The sequence below is a fragment of the Mercurialis annua genome, linkage group LG5 (genome assembly GCF_937616625.2).
Source record: "Mercurialis annua linkage group LG5, ddMerAnnu1.2, whole genome shotgun sequence".
Classification (NCBI taxonomy): Eukaryota; Viridiplantae; Streptophyta; class Magnoliopsida; order Malpighiales; family Euphorbiaceae; genus Mercurialis; species Mercurialis annua.
Window position 1 is genome coordinate 49,876,441 of NC_065574.1, and position 26,792 is coordinate 49,903,232.

General features: G+C 33.4%; 3 protein-coding genes, 1 long non-coding RNA gene and 1 other non-coding gene across 5 annotated transcripts; 1 reads left to right on the top strand and 4 right to left on the bottom strand.

The window, feature by feature from the left end:
* Positions 1-3,906: 3,906 nt before the first annotated feature.
* LOC126682967 (uncharacterized) lies at positions 3,907-5,753 on the bottom strand. Its single transcript, XM_050378766.2, has 2 exons — positions 4,346-5,753; positions 3,907-4,025 (listed from the first exon to the last, which is right to left on the bottom strand). Exons 1-2 carry the CDS (start codon positions 5,595-5,597, stop codon positions 3,991-3,993), a joined length of 1,287 nt encoding a protein of 428 aa, XP_050234723.1. The 5' UTR covers positions 5,598-5,753; the 3' UTR covers positions 3,907-3,990.
* A 7,146-nt stretch (positions 5,754-12,899) lies between these two features.
* On the bottom strand, positions 12,900-15,639 carry LOC126683281 (zinc finger protein SHOOT GRAVITROPISM 5). The gene is made up of 3 exons (XM_050379129.2): positions 15,279-15,639; positions 14,423-14,822; positions 12,900-13,924 (listed from the first exon to the last, which is right to left on the bottom strand). Exons 1-3 carry the CDS (start codon positions 15,415-15,417, stop codon positions 13,102-13,104), a joined length of 1,362 nt encoding a protein of 453 aa, XP_050235086.1. The 5' UTR covers positions 15,418-15,639; the 3' UTR covers positions 12,900-13,101.
* A 5,615-nt stretch (positions 15,640-21,254) lies between these two features.
* LOC126680433 (uncharacterized) lies at positions 21,255-23,880 on the bottom strand. Its single transcript, XR_007641154.2, has 2 exons — positions 23,748-23,880; positions 21,255-21,923 (listed from the first exon to the last, which is right to left on the bottom strand). It is a non-coding gene; the product is annotated as an uncharacterized LOC126680433 (long non-coding RNA).
* Positions 23,881-23,887: 7 nt separating this feature from the next.
* LOC126682007 (uncharacterized) lies at positions 23,888-26,685 on the bottom strand. Its single transcript, XM_050377562.1, has 2 exons — positions 24,039-26,685; positions 23,888-23,895 (listed from the first exon to the last, which is right to left on the bottom strand). The coding sequence occupies exons 1-2, from the start codon at positions 26,683-26,685 to the stop codon at positions 23,888-23,890; spliced, it is 2,655 nt and encodes an 884-aa protein (XP_050233519.1).
* On the top strand, positions 26,036-26,142 carry LOC126685229 (small nucleolar RNA R71). Its single transcript, XR_007643340.1, has one exon. It is a non-coding gene; the product is annotated as a small nucleolar RNA R71 (small nucleolar RNA).
* Positions 26,686-26,792: the final 107 nt, after the last annotated feature.

The window sequence follows — 26,792 nt, forward strand, 5'->3', positions numbered from 1 at the left end:
AGGCAAAAGATACAAGAAAGCTCTCGAATTTTTCTCAAAAGTACAGATCATCCCTTTTACTTTATCTGGGCACAATTAAACTCCGTGTTTTTAAAATTGAACAATTAAACCCTTATTATTTTAAAATCGAACAAATAAACCCTTTTAGTTTACTTTTGGGACACTTACCCCCTCAAATTTTTGGTAAATATTTTAAATATTAAAATTATTTTTTAACTTTTTTTCTATATGATTATGAAAGACATATCAGCCATTAACGAGTATTTCTAATGATGTTGGATGAAAGAGGTTATTTGTTCTATTTAAAAATAAAGAGGGCTTAATTATACCCCAAAAAAGTAAAAGGGTTGATTTGTATTTTTGTGAAAACTACGAGGGTTTTTTGTATCTTTTGCCTTTCTTTAATTATACCTAACAGTAGTATTTATTTTCAGTTTAAACTAAATCTTGCCGTTCTCTATCTCCAATGAATTCGCCGCGCTTTAATATTTGTTTGCCGCCGCTGCTTCTCTAACGTTCGTTTGCCGCTACTGCATTTTGGACATTCATCTCCAAAGCTGCTCCTCTAACGTTCATCTGCCTCCACTTCTCCTCTAACGCTCGTCTGCCTCCGCCGCAATCTTTCTCCTACATTACAAGTGGATCACAAATATTGCTATGTTTATACAATATCAACATGATGGCGGATAAGCGACAAGCAACGTCGTCGCTAAATGGCGACGGATGGCGAGAGATTGCTATGTTTATACATATCAACATGATGATTTTTTTTGATGATTTAATTTTTTAATGATTATTAATGTTAAACAATAAATGAATTAATTTTGTCAATTATTTTTTCTTCAAAAAAGCAAGTAAACTAGAGACTTTTGGTATATCACAATGTGTGATTTGGAAAAATATCTCACACTTTATTAATTGCATAAGCTGAGTTTATATACAAGGAAGTAGAACAGTTACAATAACAGAAATGCTAACAAACTATTAACTGCTATCTAACTAACTATTTACACGTGCAAAATACACTAACACACTAAATACATGAAGAAAAGAGAAATACATAAATTAGTGTTGAGTATGTATTCTGTTAGCCCCCCTCAAGGTGGCGTATACAAGCTTTGTATACCCAACTTGATTATAGAAGACTGAAATGCTGGTGCTGGAAGTGGCTTTGTGAAGCAATCAGCAAGCTGCTTTGCTGATGGAACTGGAAATAGCCTGATCAAGTCCTCCTGAATTTTCTGTCGAATCAAGTGACAGTCGATCTCGATGTGCTTTGTTCGTTCATGGAAAACGGGGTTTTCTGCTATCTTGATAGCAGATAAGTTATCACAGTATAGCTTTGCTTTGAATGATTCCAAATGTAGGTCATGTAGGAGATATTGAAGCCATTGAATCTCACATGTGACTGAGGCAATAGCTCTATACTCAGCCTCTGACGAAGAACGAGATATAGTCTGTTGCTTTTTTGATTTCCAGGAGATCAATGCTGGACCAAGAAACACACAGAATCCTGTGACTGATTTGCGTGTGTCTGGACATGAAGCCCAGTCAGAGTCTGAAAATGCTGTGAGCTGCAAATTGTTCTGTGCTGGGAAATATAAGCCTTGACCTGGATTGCCTTTTATGTATCTTAGGACACGATGAACAGCAGAAAGATGATCAGTTGTGGGGCAGTCCAAGTATTGGGAAAGCTGTTGAACAGCAAATGAAATGTCTGGCCTTGTTGTGGTTAAGTAAAGCAGCTTTCCTACAAGCTTTCTGTAGACTTGTATATCTGGTAATGGATCACCAGATGTTTTTGTTAATTTGGTAGATGGGACCATTGGAGTTTGAACAGACTTGGCTCCCAAGAAGTCTGTTTCTGTGAGTAAATCTAGAGTGTATTTACGTTGGCAAAGATTTATACCTGATTTAGATCGTGCAATCTCTAAACCAAGAAAAAACTTTAGTGGTCCCAGGTCTTTTATTTTGAATGCATTATTTAGAAAATGTTTGATGGATGTAATACTGGACATGCAGTTGCCAGTAAGTATTACATCATCAACATAAACTAATAAAACTGTAACAACTGCATTATGTTTCTTGATGAACATAGATGAATCTGAGTTAGCATTTAAAAAACCTTGACTGAGTAATGCAGCTGTTAATTTTGCGTGCCATTGACGGCTAGCCTGCTTCAATCCATATAAGCTTTTATTCAATCTGCACACTTGTTTGGGGTTGCTGCTTTCAAAACCAGGTGGGAGACTCATGTATACCTCCTCTGTCAAATCTCCATGTAAGAACGCGTTGTTGATGTCTAGCTGGTGCAAAAACCAGTTCTGAGAAGCTGCAATGGCTAGGACAGCTCTTATTGTAGTCATCTTTACAACTGGTGAAAAGGTGTCTGTGAAATCAATGCCAGATTTTTGTGTATACCCCTTCGCCACAAGACGAGCTTTATATCTTTCTATTGAGCCATCTGAGTTGTGTTTAACTTTGAAAATCCATTTGCACCCAATGGCTTTCTTGGTAGGAGGAAGAGTAGTTAAACTCCATGTGTTATTGTTTTGAAGTGCTTGAATTTCTGCTTGCATTGCTTGTTTCCAGCAAGAGTGTTGAATTGCTTCAGTGTAGCTTCTGGGTTCAGAAGTTTGAGAAATGGCCAAAGCATAATGTTTATGGTTTTTAGAGATGTTCTTATATGTAAGAACTTGAGAAATGGTATGGGGTGAGGTGTTTCTGGTTAGAGGTTTAGAAAGAACATAATCTTTAAGATGGGTAGGTTGTTGAATTGTCCTAGTTGAGTGTCTGATGGGATTGAAAGTAGGTATGGTGCTTGAACTGGGTGAATTTGTTGGTAAGACTTCATCATCTGGAAGATTAATTGGTATAGTTGAATTTGAATGGTTTGTATCAGTATGCAAACCTGCAGAAAAATCTGTTTCATAATCATAATAAGATGGAACAGTGACATTTGGAAAAACAATGGGAGATGTATTAGGAAAATTGTTAGTTTCAGCAAAAGGAAAGATATTTTCTGTAAAAACAACATTTCTAGAAATTATGATGGATTTATTCAATATGTCAAAGACTCTAAAACCTTTGACATTGGAAGGATAACCTAAAAAAATGCATTTAAGAGCTTTAGAATCAAGTTTATGTCTATGAGGACCTACTTTCGAAACAAAACATTGACAACCTAAGATCTTAAGATTATCAAAGCTTGGCTGAGAATTATAGAGCATGAAATAAGGGCTGTGATTATCAAGAATGGGAGTTGGAATCCTATTGATCAAATAGGCTGCATGAAGTATGCAATCTATCCAGAATTTTAGAGGAAGAGAAGCTTGAATCCTTAAAGAGCGAGCTACGTTAAGGATATGTTGATGTTTTCGTTCAACAACACTGTTTTGTTGAGGTGTGTAAACACATGATGTTTGGTGAATTATTCCTTTTGAAGCAAAAAATTCAGTCATGTCAAATTCTTTCCCATTGTCAGATCTTATACACTTTATTTTCTGGGAAAACTGAGTTTCAATGAGGGTTGCAAAATTTTGTATAATGGTTCTTACTTCTGATTTTTGCTTCATTGGATATATCCACAAATATCTGCTTTTATCATCCACTATGGTTAGAAAATAGTGATGTCCATAGATAGAAGGAATTGAGAAAGGACCCCAAATGTCCATATGTACTAAGTCAAAACAGGATTTGCTTACAGTTGAGCTTGTAGGAAATGGAAGTTTTCTTTGTTTTGATAAGTGACATACATCACAATCAAAATCATTGTTTATGCTAATTTGACTATCTAGTCTATGCAAAACACGCATTCTTGGAAATGAAGGGTGGCCAAGCCTACAATGCCACAAATTGGAAGCTGAAACTTTACAAGAATTGACAGCAGAAGACTTTCTAGGTTTTGACACACATTGTGCAGAAATATTATTTGAATTAAAAACAGACTCAACAACAGGTTGAACTAACTGATATAAACCATTGCAAAGCTCAGCTATACCAATCCTCCTCCATCTGATAATGTCCTGGATAAAACAGACATTAGATAGAACAATTAAGCAACATTTGTTATTGTGCAGAAGTTTACTGGCAGAAATCAAATTGAAAGTAAATCCTGGAACATATAATGCATTGTGCAGAATGAGTGTGGAGGATAAATGTACATCTCCAATATGAGTTACTTTAACATTTTGTGAATTGGGAAGTTTGATGTAAATATGTGAAACAGGTTTATAATGTTTAAATGAATCAAGAGAGCAGATCACATGATCAGTTGCTCCTGTGTCTATGATCCAAGCATTCTCTGCAATATTATTTCCAGCAACTTTAGAGTTTAAAATGATACCTGAATCCTCAGTGTTATTAAACCTTGCAGAGAGTGTATTGACTTGAGGAGAGTTGTCAATAGCATGAGAATTGTTATAAAATCCATGAGACTGCTGTCCATGAGACTGCTGTCCAGGCATAGCAGTATTGTTGCAGATTCCTTGAGGTTGCTGAGCAGAACTTTGTATCAAGGATATCAATTGATTGTATTGGTCTTTTGTGAGGACCATTGGTGACTCATTCTCTTCAGCATGAATGTAAGACTCATTTGTACTGTTTCCAGTCTCTTGTTGAGAATAGTTGCTGTCCATCTGATTTACAGCTCCATTGAAATTTCTGTTTGGTATTTTGTAACCAGGGGGGTAGCCATGCTTCTTAAAGCATTTCTCCACAGGATGACCATATCCACCACAATATGTACAAGTTGGTTTCTTATTACTGCTATTATTGTATCTTCTAGGAGCATACTGAGTATTCTGATTAAATCCTTGGTTATTAGGTTTACTGTTGTTTGGCTGATTGAAATTTCCTCTACCAGCATAGAGTACATTAGATTCAATCACCTGAGGTTGAACATAACTGCTACCAGTTGCAGTTTCACGTTCTTGTTGTACAACAAGAGCAAAAGCACGGTTGATTGTAGGTAAAGGTTCCATTAACAGAATTTGAGACTTGATCACAGCAAAATTTTCATTCAAACCTTTTAAAAATCTAATCACTAGATCTTGTTCATGATATTTTCTGATTGTTTCAATCAATCCACATTCACACATTGACTGACAGTGACAAGAAGGTATTGGCCTTAAATTGCTCAATTCATCCCAAATTGTTCTCAAATGAGTGAAATAATCATTGATAGAAGAAGTACCTTGTTTCAATGAGTATATTTCATTCTGTAAATCAGAAATACGTATTGCATCTCCTTGAGTAAACCGTTCATGAAGATCATCCCAGATATCTCTTGCGTTGTCAATCCAGATCACACTCTGAGCTATTGTAGGAGACAGAGTCCTCATCAGCCATGACATCACAAGTGTATTGCATCGTTCCCAAACACTGAAGCCAGTATCATCTTTCTTTGGTACCGGGATCGTACCATCTACAAATTTGATTTTGTTTTTAGAAATCAACGCCATGCGCATTGATCTTGACCATGAATGGAAGTTATTTCCAGTTAAGTGACAGGTAGTGAGAACCAGAGATGGATTCTCATTAGGATGCATGTAATAGGGACTTGAAGGCAAATCTTCTGATCTGCTAGTGTTCGCCATTGTTGCAGCAAACTAAAGAACTGAAAATCAGTGAAAAATATCAAGAAATGAGAGAGTTATTGACTGTTTGGCTACTGAGAAAGAGCCAAGAAAGTGGTGAGAAAATTTTTAGAATCAGAGAAACAAAACACGAGCTACTTGCTCTGATACCATATCACAATGTGTGATTTGGAAAAATATCTCACACTTTATTAATTGCATAAGCTGAGTTTATATACAAGGAAGTAGAACAGTTACAATAACAGAAATGCTAACAAACTATTAACTGCTATCTAACTAACTATTTACACGTGCAAAATACACTAACACACTAAATACATGAAGAAAAGAGAAATACATAAATTAGTGTTGAGTATGTATTCTGTTATGGTAGGCAGCTTTAAAATTATGGCCTAATCACTCAAAAACCCCTCACCTTTAAACTTTTTTTCAATTCTACCCCGACGTTGAAAATTTGTCAATTTTACCTACTTTTGAATTTTCCGTTTTCAATTGTACCCCAATATTTTAATTTTTGTTAATTTTTTTACTTAAATGATGAAATCATTCAATTAATTAAGTATAAACATGAAATTAAATTCTTTTTTATTTAAAAAAGTACAAATAAGTCCTTTATTTTTAAAAACTAACTAAAAACCATAATCAAATTAACACTAATTTAAATCCTTAATTAATTTAACTAAATTTAAATAAATTTTAAAAATATACAATCAATATATGCGAGATATGGAGAATGTTTTAAACAAATTTCCAAACGCAAAAGACGTTAATTTAATTTTTCAGGGTACAATTGAAACACAAAAATGCAAAATAGGGTAAAATTGACAAATTTTCAACGTCAGGGTATGATTGAAAAGGGGCTAAAAGGTCGGGGTTTTTTAAGACATTAGGCCTAAAATTATTAGTTTTCTTATTAGATTTTAATAATTTTAAGGAGAGGAGAGATCCCTTTCATATAAGGAAGAAAGGATAATGAGAGGAAAAGTCAAAAACGAAGCCCTGAATCTAATTCCAAATAACAAAATTGCCATCTCTAGCCATATCTTTACTGGACAAAAGAAGGAAGCTGCATTAAAAGGTGGGGAAAGAGCACCCTGTGGTCCTAATCTAACTAGCAAATAAAGCAAATTGACACATTTTTGTCTCTTAATTTACTTAAGAGGTTGGTTAAATTATTAAAAGATATCAAAAAGAACCCAATTATTATTATAGGTTCCTAGAAGTGTAACGAATTTAGCTATTCATGAATTATTCAATATTATTTTAAAAAATTAATTTAATTTAAATGTGAATTATTCAAGTTTAATTTCAAATAGAGATGTGCAAAAACCTATCAAAATTACAAAGTAAAACCAAACCCACAAATTTAGTTCGGTTTTTGATTTTGACCTAAATTTTTAGTTAGGTTTTAACATAAACCGAATTGAAAAAATAACCGAATTAAAAAACTAGTCAAACCGATAAGTTTAAAAGTTACACTTTTTAGAATTTCGGTTTGAACCGAATGCCCATCCATAATAATCTCAAGTCAAACTCGGGCATAAAATTAAGAGATTCTATAAGCTTACAAGTCTAAATGAGATTTTATGAATTTTTATATATATTAGTGTCGCTTTACATGTTTCACATGTGATATTTACTGTGACTCGTGAATTTATATTTTATAACTCATTGATTATTTATTATAAAAATAAAACTAATTTAACAATAAATAGTATATTATTTTCTATTACTATAAAAATTTACACTTTAATAAAGTCGCTCACTGTAAAGAAATATATTAAATTATAAAATATGAATGTTGAATGTATCAAATAAAAATAAAACTATAGATTAGGTTAATTATATCTATTTTAAATCATAATTATTTATATAATAGTTGAAACAATAGTTAATTAGGAATATTTTATCTTATTTATTATTTTAGATGGTTATTTTAATAGTTTAATAGTTTAATTAATACTTAAAATTTATAATTATATATAATATAAATAAAAAATATTCGATAGTAATTTATTAGAAGTTATTTATCTTAGTTAGAATTATAAATGATTAAATAATAATTGAATAGTTACAATTAACACAGTCTTATAAGTAGTTTATTTTAATTAGTAATCTAATTCTAATAATTATTTTAATATTTTTAATTAATAATTATATTTTATAAAATAAAAGGACATTGAATTATTTTAATATATTATTATAAACAGTTAATTTTAATTAAACTAACTCTAATAATTATTTTAGTAATTTTTTAATTAATAATTATTATTAATAAAATAAAAAAGACATTAACATAAATGTGCATGTGCTCCGCCTTCCTCTCCCCCTTACATAATTTTATATATAATATAGATATAATAACCAGTGTTTTAAAAACCGAACCGGTGGCCGAACCGGTTGAATCGGTTCAATGACCGGTTCAACCGGTTTAATAAATTTAAAAAAATTTAGAAAAAATTCCGATTCACCGGTTTTTTACCGGTTCAATCCGGTCCAATCCGGTTAAACATCCGTTTTTTAACGGTTCCATCCGGTTCAACCGGTCCAACAAAAAGATCCGGTTTTTCGCAGTTTCAAACCGGACCACTGGCCGGTTCGCGGTTCAACCGGTCCGACCGGCCGGTCCTGTCCGGTTTTTAAAACACTGATAATAACAATTTTACTATTATATTGGATTTTTATATTTTAAAATTTATGTGCATATTATCTTAATTACCATGAATTCCGCACCTCATGGCGAAATTCTTATAAATGCATTACACATTCTATCTTATGCTGGAATTCTTTTAACGCACCATTAGCTTTTTCAGTAACTATTTTTTTAATTGTATTAAAAATTATACTATTATCAGGGCCTCGTCTAACAAATCATACTTTTAAAAGAATTTATTATTTAATATGACATTAAAATGTTTATGACTAAAAGATTTATTATTCGAGATTAAACAACATATTTGAGTTTGATCTTGAACTTCAAGATTTAAACATATTCGAGCTCGATCTCATATACTTTCTCCGTTCTTTTTTAGTTGTCCATTTTGTCAATTTTATTTGTCTACAAATAGTTGTCCATTTAAAATCCCATGTGATATTAACTACTTATGTTCCAAGTTTACCCATCCCTAATAAATGACTCTATGTTTTAATTTAAAAAGCATTTATTAACTAATATGGCTATATATATTAGTATTTTTTTTATAAATTAAGACAAAATAAGCACTACCTTGGTATGTGCAATATTAGCTAAATGGACAACTAAAAAAGAACGGAGGTAGTAACATATTTGAGCTCGACCTCAAACATGGTATGACTCAGATTCGGTACGGATCATTTACTCTCTAATTATTATCTATTTATGTTTAATATTGAATTGTTTACTTAATTATTTACTTCTATTACAACAATAATAATATGGTAAAGTTTTCATATTCATATAGTACTATGACATTTATATAGAGAAGTTAATTACAACTTGTTCATTATTTGTATTTTAACCTCAGCTTGTAAAAGTTACAAATTCTAAATAAAAGTAATGGGGTCTCCATTAAATGAAAGCCCTCCTCACTTCTGCTGAACCCTGCAACTGCACCACCTTCTGATAAAAGTTTGTATATCTTTTAGTGAGTGAGATAATAAATAAAATGAAAATGTAGTGAGTTGAGAGGGACGAGTGCCTGTCCATAACCATTTCAACTGTGGCACTGAAAAACATGGTCTTATTATAAGCATTTAAAGGCGACACAAATGCTATGAAAATGACATTCCTTCTCTCTTCTAACATTGAACCTCTGTTGAATTTAGGGTCACCCATATTTGAATGGTTCTTCTTCCTAATTTTCAGCAAATTTGGTCCATTCCTCTTGATTTTTAGTAGTATACTACTTGTAAACCCAATTTAATCATCCAGCTTATATCACCATTTGTCATCCACAATTTGCACTATATAGGATAACTAGTCTTTCTTGCAATGTTTGAAAAACCGAACCGGTGTTGTTACGAGTTCACGGTTCAACTAGCTTTATTGATTCAACCATCGGCAATCAATTAAATAAATACATAAACGTAATATTTTATATATATTTTTGAAAAATAATTTAAAATTTAAATTCTAACTAACAAATAAATTTAAATTTGAATTCTAACAAATAAATTAAAAAATTTATATATGGATGATATTCTATTTGGTACGTACATAAAAAGAGAAACAAATAATTTACGGTGCAACCAGTCCAATATTATCAATTTTAGCAGTTTTTTTAATTTAAAAAGGTTCAATTGTATATTCAGTTTTTAAGAAAATTTGAACCACCTCAAGTTTACGGACAAACTGGTTAAACCGAACTTGATCGGGTTGAATTTTTTTTTTTAAAACAATGCTCTCTTATTAATTGTGCAAAAGCTTTTATATATATATATCAATTGTAGGCATTCTATGTTTATATAAGTTTTTTTTTAATTATGGCTTTTAAAGTCAGCTCTCCCTCTCTTCTCACTTTGTCTCATCATTGCACTTTTTTGTTGACACAATTATAATCTAAACATAACCCAATTGTAAAGCAAATATCCATTCAAATCTAACCCTCACATGCTGAATGACAATCCACCCTTTAGTGAATTAATTATTTTGGGATTAGCCGACACATTTGTTTTATGGATATGAAGTTATTATGTCGTTATAATTTATTAAACTAGATAAGATTATTATTTGTTTATTAAAAGGAAATGAAAAGGATTAAGCAAAATTATTTATCTACCAATATTGTTAAATATATTATAATTTAAAAGAATCCCAATTTGTTCTATCATATTTATGAGTGTTGTCACACATTCATATTCGATTTATAGCCGACCTGGCTTTATGTTATATATGCAAAGTGAATTAAGTTTTATACACAGAAAAGTATAATATTGTACCATATCAGGTATAATCAAGTTGTGGATACATTAAAAAATAATAAATAAAATTGATGAAGTTTTAAAATTATATTTTATTTTTCAAATAAGTTGTAATTGTGGATACATAAATTTATTTTTATAAATAAATGCCCATCATTATACTTTTTCGTTACAACTTAACAGACACTATTTTAAATTATAATTATTTAAATAAATGTTTTAAAACTATACAAACCTTCATTAATTATAATAGACTACATTAAGGAAAATTTCACCTAAACAACAAAGTAACATTTAAATAAATAAAGATAAGGGTTAATTACTAATATCTCTATGAGTTAAGATTCGAAATAATTTTTCTTTTATGAATTTTAATAAATTATTATTTTCTCTTACATCTTAACTTTTTTTTAAACTAAATCCTCCTTCAGCTATATAAATATTACAAATAAAAGAAAAGAAATTGATTTTTCAGAGTTGAGAAGGAAAGTGATAATCCGGACCTAAATTTATGGAATAATAGTGATTAACCCCAAAAATAATTATACTATTTATTTTAGATTATTTGCATATAAAATACTAAAAATTTACGTTCGTAGCAATTTAAGCACAACTTTTAAAATTTAACATAAAAAAAATAATTTTCATTTTTGGCATGTTATAATATAGAATTATTACCCAATATCGTTTCATTTTGAAAAACTCATCAAAAGGACATCGTTTGTGAAGAAAACAAATTCTTTGCTGTTAAAAAATGTCAAGAAATGAGAGGTTTGGCTATTTTCTGTCAAGTTTTAATCTTTATGCTTAGATTGTTACTAATGTAAAATATTTGGTTTTTCTGTCAAGTTTTAAACATTTTATATAAATCGTTATAAAAGGTTGAAATTTTCAAATGAAAATGATTCTATTCTTTTCATCAAAATAACATAACTTATCGAATATTTGTATTTGGTCTAAATTGTCTTTCTTTTTTTTGATAATTGGGATGAAAGGAGCGTTTGTAGGAGAAATCGACCCCACGATCTAACAAATTGATGCCTAGCACCTATACGGTTTGAGTTATAGTTCATTGGTCTAAATTGTCTATTAGTTGCAAACCTATTGCTTTATAAATATTTTATCTTGATTTTGTGCCATACAATTAAATATATTTTCAATTAGCTATTGAGCTTAAAAATTGAACACCTCAAAAAACCATTGTCATCAATAGCTTTTAATTGTATTATTACTTGCTTTGGATAAACTCCCTAGGTCAATTAGTTTATCTAAAATTATAGAACAAGTATTGTATCTCAAATCATTAAAAAAATCATTCAATTTGGTCACTGTTGTCAAAAACCATAAAAATGTAGCATTTTCACTTATATGACAATACCGAAATTATAAAAAAAGATATAATTCATTTTTTTTCTTTTAACAAAAGTTATAATTTAGTATACTTATAAATTCAGTGTCATTTTATAATGAAATTTTAATTGATCTGGTACATGACCTCTAATTGTAATAAAACATAACCGAATGATGTTTTAAACGATTTCAAATATAATATATACTCTTCCTGTAATTTGGGGAAAAAATGATCTAAAGAGTTTAATATCCTACTTGTATTTTTATATTTCAATTAGAGTAATGTTATTCAATCTATTTTTTCTTATTGTACCAGCTGATGTGGGAATTTAAGGGTGGATAGATTTAATTTTCTTTTTTGATAATATATTTTTGAAAAGAAATTAAACAAATAAAGCACTGTCACATAAAGAAAAATATAAAGAGTGACACAAAAAGGTGGATTATAAAGCATTTTTATTTCCATTAAAGTGTGATCTCTTGCAAATTGCAATTTTTGTAGCCCTAGTTAATTAAAAATATCAAGAAAAGTATTTCAAAAGTGTCTCGAAAGTGCGGGTGATCAAGTTGGTAAGGCGTGCTCCTTATTTAAATGAGGCCGCGGACTCAACATATACACAGTTGTTTAAAACTTACCGTTAGAGTTTTATTTTCCGCATGTGACCTACCCGGCTCGAGTAAGAATTAATTTAAATGTAAAAAACTTAAAAATATCGTTTCAAAGTTGAAACCGTTCATGAGACCTTATAATTAAACTTAAAAAAAGGGCTTAAAAAGTAGTAATTGATCATCATTAAAGAGGAAACTCAACCCTTTATCCATCATGATAGAGCACAAGAAACATGAAATAAAAATCAATTACATTATGTACTAAAACAACTAATCATTAGATGCTGTTGTCTCTCAAGAACTAAGTAAAGAAAATTTTCAAATAAGATATTTTGACTATAACACTCAAGTATTTAGTTTGAGTTTTCTCGCCCGGAATCTTCATGTAAATAATGCATCACATGGACTATTATAAGAATGGATGATTGTGTCTAACTCTTTAAATTTTCTTTAAAACCAATGAAGATATATTTATATAAATATATATTAAATCAGTACAACAGAAGCTTTTCCTTGCTCCACTCAAAATTAATATAATTAACACCACAAACAATGGTTAATTTATATAATTAACACCCAAAAAAAAGTTATCGTTGAAGAGTAAGTTAATTATAAGGGTTTTACTTGAATATTTATATATATAATCTCATTCTCCTTCACCTTCAGTAGTTGCTGAAGACATGTAACTCATGGCCAGTGAAGTCTCGTCGGCCGGTGCAACCACCGGAGCCGGCGCTTGAAACTGTTGCTTACAAGCTTGACAAGTTATTTGCATGATCGTTGAACTTATCTTCTTCGTAGCCTGTTCTCTTAAAACTTGAGCTTTTTCAACTTCGGATTGAGCTCGTTGTCTTATTCTTTTAGCATTTGCAAATTCAAGTTCAGCCATTTCGAGTTGTCTCTTAGCTTGCTCTCTTGCATCTTCTGCATACGCCTTCTCCGACATAGCTAACCTTAATTGCTCGTTCGCGAAGTCTTTAACTTTTTCCGCCTCCATAACGGTATTATTCGCGTCTAAATTCGTCTGCTGGTTAGATTGTTCGTTCTTTTCGCTTGTCGAACATGACCCTATCGAAAGCTTTAAGTTCGTAGGGTGGTACCGTTGTTCGTCGTTCTTTTGTAAAGACGGAGTAGAAGCGGGTGAAGGTAAGAGTTGAAGTTCAAGATTATGAGTAGAAGTAGAAGCGGAAGCGGAAGCAGAAGCCTGATCGTTTCGATCAGACGGGGACGAGTACAAGAAAACGGGAGGTTGGTGATTAGTATGATGGTCAGTTGATGTTGGTTTCGGGAGGGGTAATACTTGTAATGGAGGAGAAATGGTAAAATTAGCATCACTTGAAGGACTAGTACTTGAAGCTGTTCTTGAAGAGCAAGCTGGTTGTAATGCTTGAAGTTGATGATGATGATGATGATGATCAGGTTGAATTCTTACTGTACAAGCATCTTGATGTTCGATAAAACTCTCCACCCTGAAAAGACAAGAGATTGGAATAATTCAAAATTAGATTATGTCAGTAATAGTGTTTGATTCTTTTCCAAAAATATATAAATAAATAAATTAAGATTAAACTTCTTTTAGATAAAATTAAGAAATTAAGTCGGCAATTACAGCTATCTCAAGTATGTATATTTATATATAGGTAATTAAAAGGCTTCCTCGTGTAGGGTTGACAAGAAACAAAACATTATAAAAGTATATTTTGATTAAGAATCTATAACATAGATTATAAGTTTGAATTAATTATACTAATGAGTATAAAATTAAGCTAAGTAAAGAAAAAAGTTTCAAGAACTTGTATTTTAGTGATGATATGCACTCATCATATCATGGCATTAACATACTAAAACAAAAAACTAAAATCTTGAAAATCTTGAAAAAAAAATGGAGAATTTTTTTAGGGTTTGAGAAGAAAAATCAAATCAAATCAAATCTAATTTAAGTAGACCCATGAAAGCAAAAAAAATACCTGGAAAAGACACGGCCACAATCACAAGAATGACCACGAGTGCCACAAGTTTTAAGATGAGCTTTATAATCAGATTGGACAGCATAGCCTTTAGAACATTTCTCGCAAACCCATTGCTTGTGATTACTGTGTTTTCGTCTGAAATGTTTCTTGATTCCGACAAGATCTCCTAGAGCATGGCAAGGGTCATGGTGTAGACAACTCGGCTCCGGACATACATAGACTCGTTTTTTCACTTCTTGAGTTTCTCTTTTTAATAGTTTCCATGGAACTTTATGTCTTCTTCTATGCATTTGTAAATTCTGGTCTCGTTGAAACCCTTGGTTGCAGATCTCACATATGTATCTGTCTGATTCGAGTAGCGTCCTCGGCGATAGAGATACCACTTCTGCATCTGGATCTGCATAATATAATCAAGAAAATATCAACTTCAAGTAAAAGAAAGCAAGAATTGAGCTGAATTGTGCTGTAAAAAAAACCAAGATTTTTTATTTTATTTTCTTGGTAATATAATGATATACACATAGATAATCAAGAATTGAACTGAATTATACTGTACAAATCCCAAGATTCTTGGTAATAATGATATACAAACCGATAATCAAGAAAATCAAGAATTGAACATGAAGAGTGTTTATCTCACGCAAACGGAATTATACTGTAAAAAACACCAAGATTCTTGTTTTTTTCTTAATTTCTTGTTTCTTGGTATAAAACTATACACTCAAATAACCAAGAAAACAAAAACTTAAATTTGTCCAATTCCAAGAAAAACCAAGAATTGAAATGAAAACTCAAGATTCTTGTTTCTTGGTAATGATATATATATATATATAAGATATATATATTTATATACCAGGGGTGCCTGCAGGTTTTCTTTTTCGTCTGCTGGAGTTGATGATGGCAGCGGCGGCGGCGGCGGTGGTGGCGCCATTATCAGAGGTAGCAGGGAAGGGATCAGAAGAAGGAGATGGGACGGTGGTGTTGTGGAGCATGGATGGAATATAATTGTTGTTATTAGTGAAGTGAAAGAAATCTTTAAGTGAAGAGGTGATATTTTTTAGGGTGGGAGTGGGGTTTTCAGCTTTACTGATAGAAGAAAAAAAATGGGGTTAGAGAGAGAGAACGTGGAAAAAGAAAAAGAAAAGCTCTCTCTAATTTTTGCTTTCTGCAATCAATAACTTTCTTTAAGCTTTTTAAGCTTTTTTTAAGCTTTTTTTAGCTTTTTTTTGGCTTTCTTGCCCATGGCCTCTTATTATTATGAAAATTTTAAAAAGGTTAATTTAGGTTATTATTTCTTTTTTCTTTAATAATACAGAGGCTTTTTGTTCTTTCTTTTCATTTTGACCCCTCATCTTTCTGCTCTGCAGGTGTATATATGTAGTGCTATTTATGCTACAGACTACAGTACCAACGGCTGCTTAATAAACAATTTTGAGTTCCACTTTATATTTATTTTATATATTTAATTTACTTATATGTTAATATTTATTTTCATATAAATTTGAAATTATATAATTTATTTAAATCTTTTTTAAATGAAAAGGTAAAGAAAAAGGTTTACATAATTTATCTATATACTTTTAAATTATATATTATAAGATTTAATTAAATTTCTTATTTTATCAAGAATAATATATAAATGGATTTCTTAGTATGCATTTCTTAATATATATTTTTCTACTCTCGCACTCTAACATTTACATAATATTTTATTAATTTTATCAAAATTTAAATGAAATATAACTAATTCTTTAAAATTTTAACTTTTAATTAAATTAAATATAATTATTGTTATTTTTTAAACAAATTGAAAAAATTAGTTGCATTTTTAAATAATATTTTTATTATGTGAGGATGATTGAGAAGAGGAAAACCTCTCCCCCAGAGGCCATAGTACATTTATAATGGCCAGATAAATATAAAGAAATTAAAAAAATAATACTATAAAAAAGATGAGAAGAAGAAGTTGCGGTGACCTAATCCGAAAATTGCTTGAAATTTAGAGCCCACAAACAAACATAACACAAGCAGAGAGCATTTGGTGACAGAAACAAAAAAACATCCTCTCCCCCAACAAATATATAAACAGTCATTATTTACACTGTAATTTGCATGAATTAATGCAGGCCAGACCTCTCATACACGTGACCTACCTCTCACTCTCATTTCCTTCTCTACCATTAAAATATTACTACCAATTAACTTAAAAAGCATATTATGCAAAATAAAATATTTGTATTATTGTATTAGCTTTATGTTTTTTAAGGCTGTTTTTTTATATCTATATTTTGACTATTTTATTAAAAATATTCTTAAAATGCAATAAATTTGTACGATGATCTTTCAATTTTACAAATTGAAACACATATATTCTATCATTTATTTAATTATTTTTAACATATAATTCTCATTCTCATTTTAGATCAAAATAATTTCTAAACTAAAATTATAGATTTATTATGTCAAAAATAATCATTCATCAAATCAAATATTTATACAAATAAATTTTAAAAATAGCTATTTCCAAATTTGGATATTTTGATTTAAATTCGCAAAATTGGTAGATCATAATTTTCAAATTATATCTTAATAATATATTTGATAAAATAGTTAAAATTATGAATATCAAAAATAATATTCTCTTTTTTAATTTAAGATAAGAAGAAAAATTAGGTATTGTAAAGAGAGGTGTAGTCTCTTTCAGAAGATGGAGTAATCATTTCTACAACGCAAAGTAAATTATTAACCCTTTTTAGTTAAAACCAAATATTGCCGCTCTTATAATTGCATCACTTGCTCTCTTAATTTAAGCTACCCTTTTAAATCTATTCATCACAAAATTCAAATGCGTAAATGATTGCCTCTTTCAAAAAGAATTTATAGCATAAATATGTTTCCCCATTCAAATGTGTAAATGGTGGCCTGATAGAAGAGAAATTCTTAGGCGAATCAAGTCCACCACCTAAAATTATGAACCATATTTAATACGTGACAAATGATGTGGTTATTTACATGAACTAATGAATGAACGACACAATTATTAATGATTACGTAAATAATCACGCCTCGTGTCACGTATTAAATGAATGGTTTATAATTCTACGTGGTGGACTTGATTCACTTAAGAGTTTTTCCTGATTGAGGCATTGAGCTCTGTTCGGCTGGTATGCACTAACACCTCTCTGTCGGATTACTTGGAGAAAACGATTTTTTTATGGAAGTTTAAAAGAACCGAATGTTATGTTGTTTGTATTTTTTTATGTTTGAAATGTCAAAGACAATGTCATTTGATCAGTTCATTAACCAACGTAAAAGAAGATATTAAAGAATTATTATTTTTTAGCAAAATGTTAAAAAACGAGACAACTCTGAAATTCACATTGATCTTGTTCTTTTCTAAATAAAATTTGAAGTAAAAAAATCAAAAAGCATACTCGACCATCTCAATTAAATTGACACTTTTTTAATGAATCCATCATTTTTCTCGCAACTAAAAATAACATTAAATGAAAAAGATACGATGTCTAATTCTAATTCTCAAAGAGAAAACAAAAGACATCAAGCCAAAAACAATGCTATATTTCCAACTCGTTAACTTATTATAGCTCGACGTGATGAAAAAGAACCAAAATAAAAAAGTTCAACAAGAGCAAATTGAATCACAAGCAAAAATAAAATTGCTCGAGGTGTGCATAGAGCTCGACGAGCTGAATTCTACATCTCAATCCATCAATGCAACAATGTAGTTGCATTTTGGAGAAAAAAAACCAAACTTGAATGCTATTGTTTATTATGCGCACAGCAAGGGTCGCAAATTTCTCAAGCAATGATGACTGATTTTCTTGATAAATTGTTACTTTTGTTGCGGGAACGTGCAAGGGTCATGCATACCAAAGTTATGTCGATATTATATGTAATTTATATCAAAATGGATTATATGATGGTAACTAGATACATTCAGTTATTTTTAAATCGAACAACAAGCAAACTGCAAATATTGGTTGGATCTCTAGTTTGATGATTGTTTGCATGGTTTCTATTTCTCGAGTTTAGATAATCGATAAAAATTTCTATCTAGTATAAATGTCCATCATATGAAGATCGATATTCTCGATGGGAAAGATACTATGATTACCTTCTTTTCTATTAGTAAAGCTAGTGATCTTGTTCGTTTGAAACACTTTTCATGTTTGCAATTCAGATTCATAAATGGTTGAATGTAACTTCTTTATGTAACAATAGTTGATGATGCACATTTAATAAAACGCCAATGGTATGATCATAATTTATGTAGTACTAGATTGTTGTTGTATAGTAGTTACCTTGAAGCGGATTCATGAGATGTTGCTTTGAATTTGAAGTTGAGTTTGATTTTAGGTATGATTGGTGTGCTTGTGCAGAAATTAAACTTTTGGCACACAATTTTTTATTGAAAATTTGAGCCTAATTTTATTGTTGTGTAAATCTTGTATACGTTTAATTCCTATAACTTGACTTGTATCCGTTCAAAATCACATTGTTGAGTTTTTGACACAAAAATGAGAATGGCATTAGGATTACACATTTTCTTTAAAACCATTTAAAAGACTGCCCAAATTTTCATTAGTTGCACAAATTTAAGCCTTAAACTTTTCTTGTTGTTAACCTAAAATTTCACACATTTAAACCTTTCAACACCGACCTCTTTAGAACACCTCATTTAACTTGATTGACTTAATCATTAGGAACACTTGATCATAGCTTGATGAAAAAAATAGTGAAAAAATTTGACTGTTACCAGACCAGGCGACTGACGAGCTTGTTCATCGGTACACACGGGCGTATCTCTTGCTCGCTACCACAGGATTGTGCTTCACTGACCTCGGTAGTGGAAAGACTTCGTTACGGATTCTTCCACTTTTAGAGGACTTGGCGGCAGTTCGGACCTACAGCTGGGGATCGGCGACACTGGCTTACTTATATCACGAGCTTTGCTCATGTTCGTTGTGGTCTGCGAATCGCCGCAACATGGGCGGGACGTTGTGGATACTGCAGTTGTGGGCATTGGACCGACTTAGAGTTATTTCTCCCGCTCTTGCCGATCCCACTATTTCATCACATCTACCACTGGGCGACATGTGTGTTTAACTATTGTTTAATATTTTTTAATTTTATTCTATTTCTTAAAATTTGACTGTTTATGTGTTGTTGTTCTTAAATAACAAATGGGGAGGCCGGAGAAACGCCAACCGTGCGGTCTGACACTCGTTGCCTGACATTCGTGTTCGGCTTGACACGTTTCGCTACGAAGATGTAAGAAATTATGTTTCGGTTTTATTATCTCGTATGTTAAATATCTTATTGTGGGAATGTTTTAATACTAAATATCTTATATCTTATACATGCAGTTTATCTGGCAGCCGTACACTGATGATATGCTGGACACTCTCCCAACGTATTGTTTGGATGGGCGCGCTTTTTGGCGGGCCACGGTCCCACTTATCTATTTTCATATTGTGGAGTGGCACCAGGCGGACAGAGTTCTGCAGCAATTCGGCATGCAACAGGGTATTCCAGACGCCCCACTACAAGACCACTTACTACACACCCTTACCCTGAAGAGCAGCTCATCTTGGATCCAGAAACACTCTTACTACATTCGTGTGTGGGACGACAGGCTCTGGTTTGTGATTTCAGGACAGCCCCTCCAGGACTCACCTCATTACCATTCCGAGTATATGGATTGGTTTCGGTATGTCACGCGTCGCTGGATCACACGACAGGGCGCTGAGCTCGGAGCACAGATATTTTCTTAAATTACATGTTTTTCAATTAATTTATCAATGTCAAATTGTGGGTTAATGTCCTACTTTTTTTGACATATTATATCTTTATTTGCAGGCCGATTTTGTGGAGCGTGTACGTAGGGATGCTCGTGTTGACTCTGACCTTCGGCGGTTCGCAGCTAGTGTTGAGAATAAACCCAACTTGTAATAGAGTGGACCTAAGTCCGAGTTATCGTACCCACAAGGAGTGAATTCAAGAGTGATGATTGATGAGAGTGATTTTAGTTGCTATTCAATTCGTTTAGCAAACATGAATATGGTTTTCAAAGTATCAAAAGTCTAAAGGTAAACAACTACTAAACTTGCAATTAAACTAAATTAAACAAGATTGAACAATAAGGATTCAACTAAGGGTAAAAACGCTTGGAGGTTGCTAGTCATGCCAAAGTCATATCTAGGTAGTTTGGGTCAAGGTGATGGGAACTTAGGTCGGGTCAAGCTATTCTACGGAACCAATTCCGCTCTCTCGAGCCGGAAGTGAAAGAGTCAAAACTTGATTAACAATTCCGAAATCTAATCCACTCTCGTGCTCATAGATTTCGATAGAGTTAATCGAGCCAACTAATCAAGCAAACTCCACAACCAAGATAGCCCTAGATCATGCTAATGCATCTAGGTCTAAAGCATGTACTCCCCTAGGTATAGTCTAATTAGTTAACTCTCGTCCTCCTAATTAAACCACATAGCAAAGAATAAGAGGCCAACCTATTCTAAGCATTAAGCTCAAGAAGCACAACAACCAACATCACCCATAAAACCTAACCCTAATCACCTATTTAATCAAACATGGCAATCATAACAACCCCCAAACAAGGGGTTTAGCTACTAATCATCATCATGGCAAAACTAATTAAGCAATAATGAAGATTAGGCATAGAGTAAAGATTAAGTACCTTGGAGTAATAAATGAACCTTAAACACATGAACAAGATAATGAAGCTTCAATTACAAGACTAATACTTGTATTTAATAAGTTTCCCAATATAGCAAAATCTGGAAATTAGTTTGAAGAACACCAAGAACTATGAAGATCCTTTACTACTTTTAGTAAGAACAATAAGAACAATGATTTAAAGCTAGAGAGAAAGTGTTGCTACAATAATGAGATGTCTAACAATTCTCTACAAAATCATGACATAACCTAAAATAGAGATAAAAGGGTTTTTATATGTTTACAAAAGAGGAAAGAAAAACATTCACTCAAGGAGTGTTTGGCCCAAAGAAGCAAAGAGAATCAAGCCTTTTTGTGTTTGAAATCAGAAATTCCCCTTTTTCCAAGCCTAAGCTCGAACCAAGACACTTAGAATGGAGGAGTGTCTCGGTTCGAGACACTATAATCTGCCTCCAGGCACATTTGTCTCGAATCGAGACACATATCACACTTTGGTGTCTTGGTTCGAGACACCCTTTGCTCTGCAGAACCGCGATCTTCGTAACTTCATAACTTGGTGTAGAAATGTCCGATTGAGTCGATTCTTGAACCGTTGGAAAGCTTAGGACGTCTACTTTAACTTTCATGAAGAACACAAATTCATTTGAGGCTTCTAGCTGGTTCCAATTTTCCAATTAGTGCAGCGGGGTCGGATTTTCAGACTTGCAAATGAGCTTTCGCCTCTTTTCCGTCGACTTTTCCATCTTTTGTACCAAAATGCTTCCGCAATGCTCCCAAGTACCTGAAATACTAAATCATATAATAAGGCACTCGGAATACCATAAAACCATGATAAATCGTAATAAAAGCATGCGGAAACGGCACTCTAAATAGGAGTAAAATACTCCTATCAAACCTCCTCACACTAAACCTTGCTTGTCCTCAAGCAAGAAATGAATCTTACTCGGAGACGCATGCTAGCTAATAACTTCAAACCCGCATATATATCATACACAATGTTCCAACTAATGAATTACCAAACGAATGATTCCCGACCTAACAACTAAAAGTGATGAAAACAAGTGAGAAATGCAATGTCAATGACATAAATTGATAGCATCAAGGTTACAATCACGGAAACATGCTTATTGACCCATTCTATATTACAAACTTGCTATCTTATGCGGGACGTGTATACAAATCGGATTCAAGCTATGTTGGGCACAACACGGCATAAATGTTCTACTACAAGCAATGGCGTATTCCTCACTAGATTTCACTCGCTCAAGATAACAAAGGGTATACAAAGAACACATGTAATAGTCACCATAGGCTTGCTCAAAGTCCGGACTCCACTACTTAGTTCGGTTTTCGGCAACTATCAAATGGACTTTCAAGGGTTATAATGGGGCTAAGGTTAGGGGTAGGTAAAAAAAATAGATTTTTGCTAAAAACTTGACTTGAATAACAATTGCACTCTTTTACTTGGTCTAGCTTGGAAATTTTCATACAAGTGAACTTTTTAACAAATGAGAACTTTTCATGCCTTTGTTTATTCTTTCTTTCTTTTCTTTTCTTCAATTTTTCTTTTGTTTTCTTTTTCATGTTTTTTTTCTTTCTTTCTCTAAGGCATTAACTTATATTTTTAGCACTTAGTTCACTTTTTTCAATAGTTCATCAAGCTAGAGTTTCCTTATGTTTTTATATGAGTTATTTCAAGTCAAGTTAGGGTGTTTTAGAGGTAAAATTTTGAAAAAGGTTGATTTGTGTGAAAATTGTGGTTTAAACAAAAATTTTGGTTAAGGCTCAAATTGTGTTATCTAGGGGAAGAGGAGTAGGCTTTTTGAGTGGGTTGGAGAAGTGTGTAATCCTAATTGCCATTATCACCTAATTGCCAAAAACTCAACAATACAATCTTGCCCGGACATAGGAGCAAATTCTAGGACTAAACATGCAAAACACAACAACGAAATAGGCTCGAAAAAACTCAAGACTTGGGTGTGTTTTAACCAATGCTAGAACTACAACAATCATGCCACATATGCCCAATTTCCTAAAATTCAACAATTTTACTACATACACATCATGTATCCGCATCAAGCTCGTTGGTCATGCATTTAGGGTCAATTGTTGCTAACAAGTGATTTTACCCTAATCTTATCAACTTATGTCATATAATTGGCATTTCACTAAGCAATCATCAACAACAATTGTTAGAACAAGAAAAACCATTCAATGATTCATTAACTAGAACATGACAATTGATATAATGCAAGTACTTGATCAACTTAGCTAACATGATACAAAATTAAGCTAAGGGTCTTGCTCAAAGATTCGACCAAAATTCTCCTAAACAAAACATCAAAAACACACAAACAACTAAAATTAACAACGAAAAAGAAAAAACATCAAAAAAAAACAATCCTACGCAACTACATTCAATATTCCAACCCTCCTCACACATTTCGATGCAATGTCCTCAATGCTAAGAAATTAGACAAATAAAAATTGAATTGGAGTTGAGTTTAGAAAATCAAATCTTGTGTGTTCAATCGAACACACAAAAACATAAATGAAACACTAAAAATAAGTAACAAAATATAAATGACAAGAAAAGAAATCGAACCTCTTGGGAATGCCTCCCAAGTGCGCTTGTTTTAAGTCGAAAGCTCGACTATCGATCCTCAAAATCATGGAGGATCAAAAAGAGCGACTTGCTCGCGACTTTCATCGATCAACACTCTAGGATATGGTTTGCACCATTCTCTAAGCACCTTAAAAACATCTCCATTGGCCCCCTCCAACTCAATCAAATCATTATCCAATTTGCGCCGTGTTTTAAACGGCCCGCTCCACTTAGAAATCAACTTCCCCGCTTGTGAATGTGCTTGAGAGGTTCGAACTTGGACGTACTCACCAAGAGTAGCAACTTCCGTGCATATTTGTCTCTTGTTTGCGGTTGCTATCCCGTTGAGCTTCAACTTCCATGATGCCCAACGTCTTGGTTTTCCATTGCGTGGCTTGACATGAGGTGTTGTCTTGATTTTTGCACACATAACCTCGGGTTCTTTCATAGGAACCTCCTTCATAGGCACATGCAATGTGGGCTCAATAGTATCAATCTTCATGCATTTCTCCTCCTCACACTTGCTTTTGCCATGCTTGATGTCAAACACCATGCTCTCATCATTCATTCTTAATGTTATCTTCCCACCATTAACATCAACCAATGCTCTCCCCGTATTCAAAAAAGGACGCCCGAGAATCATGGGGCAATCTTTGTCGACCGCATAATCAAGCACAACAAAGTCCACCGGAAAGATGAACTTGCCCACTTTTACTAGCACGTCTTCCGCAACCCCGTGCGGTCTCTTGAGCGAATGGTCGGCCAATTGGAGCATCATGGAAGTTTGTTTTATCGGTTGGTTTCCACATATTTCCCTGAAAAAACACAACGGCATTAGATTTATACTTGCACCTAAATCGCAAAGACAATTAAGAGAAGTAGAAGTGCCAATTAAGCAAGAAATCGTGAAACTCCCTGTATCTTGTAGCTTGGTTGGTAGATTTCTTTGGATAATAGAACTACAACTTTCCGTTAGAGGAATTGTTCCGCCTTGTTCCCAACTTCGCTTGTTCATAATTATGTCTTTCAAGAACTTAGCGTATTGGGGCATCTCTCGCAAGGCATCCCCTAGGCTCATGCTTATTTGAAGTTTCTTGAATATTTCAAGAAACTTATGAAACTTTTCATTATCCGGAGCCTTTCTCAACCGGCTTGGGAATGGTACTTTAGGCACAAAAGGTGGTGGTGGTGGTGGCCTCACATATGGTTCTTCAACATCAATATCAATAGCCACCTCCTCACACGACTTTGGTAGCTCTTGACTAGAGCTTGCAACATCTATTACCATTTGAGGCTCAACCTCCACAATCATTGGCCTCTTGCCATTAGCTTTTTCAAGATCCTTATCATGATCAACATCAAGGACTCTACCGCTTCGAAGTTCCACAACTTTGATGGCTTTCACATGCTCTCTAGGATTGTTTTCCGTAGTAGAGGGCAATCCCCCTTGAGGTCTACCTTGGAGCGAAAGTGCCATTTGCGAGATTTGGGTCTCTAAGTGATGGATGGTGGAAGCTTGGTTCTTCTCCCTTTGCCTATTTTCATTGTGAAGTTGCCTATTTTCAACCTCCATCTTTTCAAATTTCTCCATCAATTTGGCAAGCATGTTTCCCTCATCCGTGTTCCTTGGTTGTTGGAAACCGGGAGGGTGTTGTGGTCTACCACCATAATTGTTCCCTTGGTGTTGGTTGTTGTGGTATTGACCTTGTGGTTGTTGTTGATATTGAGGTCTATTTCCTCCTTGAAAACTAGGACCCGCTTGGTTGGAGGCTTGAGCATTGCCTTGACCTTCTTGGTTTCTCCATCCAAAGTTCGGATGATTACTCCATCCGGGGTTGTAGGTATTAGAGTACGGGTCATTAGCTTGCCCTTGGCCTCCAACATAGTTCACTTGCTCACTCCAAGCTTTCCCCGTGGCATAACACTCCCCATTACTATGGTTGTAGTCCCCACAATGCTCACATCCCACTTGAACATAGGCGACCGGTGCGTTTCTTGGAGCAACTTGTTTCTTGAGGGCATCCACTTGTGCTTGTAATGAAGCATTAGTTGCTTTTATGGCCTCCATTTCCCTCACTTGATCAAGAGTCATTACTGACTTTTGAGTAGATGGAGCTCTTCTATCAATAGGGCCCCAAGTGCTACTAACTATCGCCAACTTTTCCACCAATTCTAGCGCCTCTTCATACGTCTTTTGCATTAGTGATCCGCCCGAAGCCGCATCAATTGTTACTCTAGTAGTAATAGTCGTCCCATCATAGAAGATTTGGATCACATGCTCTTTATTGAGCCGATGATGGGGGACACTCCTTTGTAAATCTTTGAAACGCTCCCATGCCTCATAAAGTGACTCCCCTTCAAATTGAATAAACTCAAGAATATCCTTGGTCAACTTTGTAGTCTTGCCATGAGGGAAATATTTGTTGAGAAACGCTTGAGCCAACTCCCTCCAATTGTGGATGGATTCGTTGGGTAGAGAGTGAAGCCATAAGCTAGCCTTATCCCTTAAAGAGAAGGGGAACATTCTCAACTTGATTTGATCCGCGGTTATCCCATGAAGCTTGAACGTATTGAGTACACCCAAGAATTTGGCGATGTGCGCATTGGGATCCTCTTGACTCAACCCGTAAAACGCACAACGGTTCTCTAAAAGTTGTATCGTACTTGGCTTGATCTCAAAGGTTGCCGCTTGAACCGGCATTGCAAAGCATCCAAACGTGGCATTATCCACATTCGGCAAAAAGAACTCGCCCAAAGTTTGTCTTGGTTGATTGTGCACTTGTGGATGCAAGTGGGGTCGATCATCCCTTGGGCGTTCTTGATGCCTTTGGCGATTCACATTCTCAAGTGGGGGAGGAGGCGGATAGTGTTGTTCCGCTCCTCCCACTTGAGGATTGAACCGCTCCCCTTCCTCATAATCTTCATTCTCATTTTCCATGATATCGGGTATAGTGGTAAGTTTTCCCGCCTCACACTTCTTTCAAAGCCCCCGAGATTGTCTTGAAACGGTTCTAGTGGAAGATTAGCCCTTCGTGTATTGTGCAT

Bases quoted from the DNA above. Each gene is read 5' to 3' on its own strand.
- LOC126682967 (XM_050378766.2), bottom strand. From the start codon at position 5,597: ATGGCGAACACTAGCAGATCAGAAGATTTGCCTTCAAGTCCCTATTAC. The intron at 4,026-4,345 runs GTATCATTTTAA...TGTTTTATCCAG, and splicing joins TAATAACACTGAGGATTCAG to GACATTATCAGATGGAGGAG.
- LOC126683281 (XM_050379129.2), bottom strand. From the start codon at position 15,417: ATGCTCCACAACACCACCGTCCCATCTCCTTCTTCTGATCCCTTCCCT. The intron at 14,823-15,278 runs GTATATAAATAT...TATATTATGCAG, and splicing joins AAAACCTGCAGGCACCCCTG to ATCCAGATGCAGAAGTGGTA. The intron at 13,925-14,422 runs GTATTTTTTTTG...TTGTCTTTTCAG, and splicing joins TGTGGCCGTGTCTTTTCCAG to GGTGGAGAGTTTTATCGAAC.
- LOC126682007 (XM_050377562.1), bottom strand. From the start codon at position 26,685: ATGGAAAATGAGAATGAAGATTATGAGGAAGGGGAGCGGTTCAATCCT.